Source organism: Polypterus senegalus, chromosome 2 (genome assembly GCF_016835505.1).
Source record: "Polypterus senegalus isolate Bchr_013 chromosome 2, ASM1683550v1, whole genome shotgun sequence".
NCBI classification, from domain to species: domain Eukaryota; kingdom Metazoa; phylum Chordata; class Cladistia; order Polypteriformes; family Polypteridae; genus Polypterus; species Polypterus senegalus.
Genome location: NC_053155.1, coordinates 106,884,542 through 106,890,541, shown reverse-complemented (window position 1 = coordinate 106,890,541; position 6,000 = coordinate 106,884,542). Strand labels below are relative to the sequence as shown.

The 6,000-nt window shown below is 44.2% G+C and overlaps 1 protein-coding gene across 1 annotated transcript in view; it reads right to left on the bottom strand.

The window, feature by feature from the left end:
- Window positions 1-298: 298 nt before the first annotated feature.
- tmem123 (transmembrane protein 123) overlaps window positions 299-6,000 on the bottom strand; it is a 65,310-nt gene continuing 59,608 nt past the window's right edge. The window contains exon 6 of the mRNA XM_039744328.1: window positions 299-730. Within this exon, the coding sequence (XP_039600262.1) occupies window positions 706-730 (25 nt within the window). The 3' untranslated portion in view covers window positions 299-705. The remainder of the gene's footprint in view (window positions 731-6,000) is intronic.

Genomic DNA, 6,000 nt, shown 5'->3' with positions numbered 1-6,000 from the left:
AGAATTAAGCAGAAAAGAAATTGGCGTACTTTTTCAGACAATTGCTGCAATGGCCTGTCTTTCTGAAATGGCGTATAAAGTAATGAATTTACAAATATGCATACACAAAAATAAGGAATTATCCCTTTTAATCAAGTATTAATGGCAGATAGTGCAAGACAATGCTGGAGTAAATTCCGCCTAAGGCACCATAAGGTTTAATGTCTTAAACAGGTTGTGAATGCTATTCAGGCCTATTCAAAAAAACAGTATAATTTATAAACAGAACATTTACAAACCACATTCCAATCAATGATTATCCTTAGCAATTTTTGAAAAACATTTGGAGAGAAAAATCCATTGTTACAATACCTGTTAAAAACATTTCCCAAACTTCACTGGATTTAAATCTCCACAATTATCCTGCCCATCACATTTAAAAGTGGTTTGCATTTAACATATACTTTACATATTTATCATAACATTCATAGGGAAAAAAAAGTCTGGCAAAAGTAGCTCAAGTGTAAAAGCAACGTATTCCACAACAAATTATTACTGCCAAAATAAGCCAATATAGCAAAAAGAATAAATGCTTGTGCAATAAAGAAACCTCTTTGTAAGTCGAAGTACTGTACTTAATCTTCTCTTTTATATAAAGCAACCTCAGCAAGGTCATCTCCACGTGCCGGTGTTCATAGTGGCAGCCCTTTGACTCGACTGCTCCTTTTAAATGATGGCGTCATGTTCATCACTGGTAATAAAGAAAACAAAAATTGCTCTGTGATGGCTGGGCAGCACACACCGCGTCTAAAAAGCATGAACAGTAGCATCCTGTGTATTTCTACTATAGCACTGATCCACACTCACAAAAATAGTGTTGAATTGTAACAAAAATCAACAGACAATTACAGCATAACATTTGCTAAGAAGACCTCTCTGACTAATAACTAGCATACTCCTAAACAGTTACAATATAAAGCTATACAAGATATACAGTAACTGCATTAAACAAGAAAAAGAATTTAACAAAATAATAAAGAAACGTTGTGATCTTATTTTATAAGGTTGAATACTTATGTGCATTCTTAACATCTCACTCTCTTTAAACAAGTATGGGAGACTATAGGGATAAAACCTGGCTACATAAAAGAAATAACATTTCATTTAAGTTTTTAATATCTGTCAATCTGAGAAACAATTCCATGACCTACTAAAAAGATCTTGCAGCATACCACTCTAAATTTGATTCTTAACAGCAGGGAGCTGAAGTTTATCCTAATAACAAGGAACAACTGTGGATGGAGGGGAGTCAGTTCACACCATGGTCAACTCATGCACATTTCACACTTAGGTTAATTGAAAGCCACCAATTAATCACACACATATTTGGAATTTGGAAGGAAAACCAGGACATGCTGAGGGAAAAAAAAACTCCATATAGACAATGTCTAAACTTAGGCACTGGGTCCATGAGGTTGCCCTAGCCAGGCCTGCCCTCCATTTACTGGAAAGGCAATACTAATTCTATATTGGACATAACTGGCAGAAACTGAAAAGACTGAAAAATTAAGTGTACAACATAGGACATCCTTTCATTGAGACACACTAAACAATATTCTCCATTTTTCACACATATTGTAACTGCCGTCCAAATATAGGGGTGCTTATTCTTTTTTCTTCTTCCCCATTTAAGTTTAAGTCTAACTGATTTCAGTTGCTTGAAAATATGTAAAAATTCCTTAACTCAGCATATAAATTAGACAATTGCAACTAGTGGGTAATATCTGTCATTAGTAATGGGGTCAAAGGTTGTTTCAAGACATTTACTGGTGGTTATTTTTTGACTTTAATATTTTTTATACTCTCTCCTAAAAATATGACTCTGTTAAGATGCCCAAACTGCCTTCAAGCTCTATATTTAATTTAAAAGACTGCTAGCCACTGAAAATCACAAGAATCCGCACCATTAAGTTTTTTTCTTGGAGGCTGCTAACCACCAGACCAGAGACAGCAGCTAGTAACACAGCACACAGGTAGGTTTATGCAATACAAATTGCTCAAGCCCTATTTGTAGCATGAATATACAGATCCTCTCTGTGGTCCGATATGATGTACAGAGTGTAAGGATATGGGTTCTGTTTAACTGCAATTTGAATGCAACACAGTGAATATACACATCTCTGAGCTCCACTGAAAGATGTCATACAAAAAGTGCACACTTCTTTAAAGGAAAAAAAAAAAAAAAGAAAGATATGTGCATACAGAGGACTACATCACAGAAATGAACTGAATCTTGCTTTCAGAAGCAAAGAGAGCTTGCCTGCTTATTCAGGAGGGTCACATAGCAGATGGTCTCAAACATTATCGTTTGGGAGGGTGTGGGGTATCTGAACAGCACCTCAATCTGAACCAAGGTCATTATAGTTTTACCTTTTTATATTAGTTTTTATTTCTGTATTTTTTCTGATCTTACTTGAAAATTCAGTTAATTTTAGTTTTTCTTCATCGTGTATTTTTAGTTTTAGTTTAGTTTTTACTCAGTTTTAGTAATTATGGTACGGTTACAGAGCTACTATGAAGTTTAGTTTTTGTGTCACAATGAGAGAGAACTGAATGGGTTTGGATATACTGTAATTCAAGTTTAATGTTAGTGAAGCTTACTACACAACACAACACAGTTTACTATTTGGTTTTGATTTTATCTGATAAAAACAAGCATAATCAAAAACAGGTACTAATATGAACAATTCTACACAATTTTATAATTTTTAAAATATTTTCTATGTTATTTGTGCTGCGTTTTCTGTTGCCACTGTTTTTTCTTTTCATTTTATTCCCCAGCATAGGCCAATTTGTAATGAAATTTAGGTGAATTTTAAGGTGTGGAGTTTTTTTACTCTAAATATCTACAGCACACAACATATCCTGCTCCAACGACAATGTGCTTAAAATGAATGCCTTCAATATTGTATTCAAATATCTCCCATACTGGGATTTGTATTTTCTACCAGTCATATTGATCTTTGATTCCATCTTAGGCACAAACAATTTATAGACAGAATTTTGCCAAATGCAGGCATGAAAAGATATAAAAAATTAGAAAACAGAATGTTGTGATGGGGGCTTAGGAAGAGTGGGGCTCTTAGGTTTGAATCAGTGTGCAGACCCCACCTAACAGTATTTAGGGAAACAAAGAAAAACAAGCAAGTTATGTCAAGGTTAGGGGCAGTGAGACTTGAATAACCCACCATAAGAACAGTAAACCCATAATGAGCAGAGCAAGAGCAGGTAATAAGACTATGGACAGGCACAAAATGACAGAGACAGCATCTGAGATTGGAAACAATATATACGTTATCTAAAAATGTTAATCCAGAGCATGATCACAGGAAACCTGCAGCCCACCCCAGCAGGTTTGAATGCAAGGCAGGAAAAATCCCTGGTATGCAATATGTATGATATGGCTGATGTTAAGAACAAAAAGAATATAATGATTTCAACTATCTATTTTGAGACACCTATTTTGGGCTCACCACCTATGGGAGGGGCCAAGGAGGTTGGGTGCAGTGTGAGTTGGGTGGTGGCCGAAGGCGGGGACCTTGGCGGTCTGATCCTCGGCTACAGAAACTGGCTCTTGGGACATGGAATGTCACCTCTCTGAAGGGGAAGGAGCCTGAGCTAGTGCGCGAGGTGAGAGGTTCGGCTAGATATAGTCGGACTCACCTCGACGCACAGCTTGGACTCTGGAACCAATCTTCTTGAGAGGGGCTGGACTCTCTACCACTCTGGAGTTGCCCCCGGTGAGAGGCGCCGAGCAGGTGTGGGCATACTTATTGCCCCGACTTGGAGCCTGTGCATTGGGGTTTACCCGGTGGGCGAGAGGGTGGCCTCCCTCCGCCGGGTGGGGGAAGGGTCCTGACTGTTGTTTGTGCGTATGCCCGAACAGCAGTTTGGAGTATCCACCCTTTTTGGAGTCTCTGGAGGGGTTGCTAGAGGGCATACCTTCTGGGGATTCCCTCGTTTTGCTGGGAGACTTCAATGCTCACGTGGGCAATGACAGTGAGACCTGGAAGGTGTGATTGGGAGGAATGGCCCCCCCGATCTGAACACGAGCGGTGTTTTGTTATTGGACTTCTGTGCTCGTCATGGATTGTCCATAACGAACACCATGTTCAAGCATAAGGGTGTTCATATGTGCACTTGGCACCAGGACACCCTAGGCCTCAGGTCGATGATCGACTTTGTGGTCGTGTCGCCGGACTTGCGCCATATGTCTTGGACACTCGGGTGAAGAGAGGGGCGGAGCTGTCAACTGATCACCACCTGGTGGTGAGTTGGCCGATGGTGGGGAAGATGCGGTCAGACCTGGTAGGCCCAAAGCGTGTTGTGAGGGTCTGCTGGGAGCGGCTGGCAGAGTCCCCTGTCAGAAGTAGCTTCAACTCCCACCTCCGGCAGAACTTCAACCACAACCCCGAGGGAGGTGGGGGACATTGAGTCCGAATGGGCCATGTTCCGTGCCTCTATTGTTGAGGCGGCTGACCGGAGCTGTGGCGCAAGGTGGTCGGTGCCTGTCGTGGCGGCAATCCCGAACCCGTTGGTGGACACGGCGGTGAGGGATGCCGTCAAGCTGAAGAAGGAGTCCTATAGGACTTTTTTGTCCTGTGGGTCTCTGGAGGCAGCTGATAGGTACCGGCAGGCCAAGCGGAAGCGGCCGGTTGTTGCTGAGGCAAAACTTCGGGCATGGGAGGAGTTTGAGAGGCCATGGAGAGCGACTTTGGACGGCCGAGGAGATTCTGGTCCACCGTCCGGCGTCTCAGGAGGGGGAAGCAGTGCAGTGTCAACACCATATATGGTGGGGATGGTGCGCTGCTGACCTCGACTTCGGGGCGTTATGGGTCGGTGGGAGGAGTACTTCAAGACCTCCTCAATCCCACTAACATGCCTTCCAATGAGGAAGCAGAGCCTGGGGACTCTGAGGTGGGCTCTCCCATCTCTGGGACTGAAGTCACCGAGGTGGTCAAAAACTCCTTGGTGGCAGGGCCCGGGGTGGATGAGATCGCCGAGTTCCTTAAGGCTCTGGATGTTGTAGGACTGTCTTGGTTGACACGTCTCTGCAACATCGCATGGACATCGGGACAGTGCCTCTGGATTGGCAGACCGGGGTGGTGGTCCCCTCTTTAAAAGGGGACGGAGGGTGTGTTCCAACTATAGAGGGATCACACTCCTCAGCCTCCCTGGAAAAGTCTATTCGGGGTTCTGGAGAGGAGGGTCCGTCGGATAGTGAACCTCGGATTCAGGAGGAACAGTGTGGTTTTAGTCCTGGTCGGAACAGTGGACCAGCTCTTCACCCTTAGCAGAGTCCTGGAGGGTGCATGGGAGTTTGCCCGACCGGTCTACATGTGTTTTGTGGACTTGGAAAAGGCATTCGACCGTGTCCCTCGGGAATCCTGTGGGGGTGCTCGGGAGTATGGGGTACCGGACCCCTGATAAGAGCTGTTCGGTCTCTGTACAACGGTGTCAGAGCTTGGTCCGCATTGCCGCAGTAAGTCGAGCCCGTTTCCAGTGAGAGTTGGACTCCGCCAGGGCTGCCCTTTGTCACCGATTCTGTTCATAACTTTTATGGACAGAATTTCTAGGCGCAAACAGGGTGTTGAAGGGGTCGGTTTGGTGGACTCAGGATTGGGTCACTGCTTTTGCAGATGATGTTGTCCTGTTTGCTTCATCAGGCCGTGATCTTCAGCTCTCTCTGGATCGGTTCGCAGCTGAGTGTGAAGCGGCTGGGATGAGAATCAGCACCTCCAAATCCGAGAGCATGGTCCTCAGCCGGAAAAGGGTGGAGTGCCCTCTCAGGGTTGGGGGAGAGATCCTGCCCCAAGTGGAGGAGTTCAAGTATCTCGGGGTCTTGTTCACGAGTGAGGGAAGAATGGAGCGTGAGATCGACAGGCGGATCGGTGCGGCGTCCGCAGTGATGCGGGCTCTGCATCGGTCTGTCGTGGTGAAAAAGGAGCTGAGCCGTAAGGC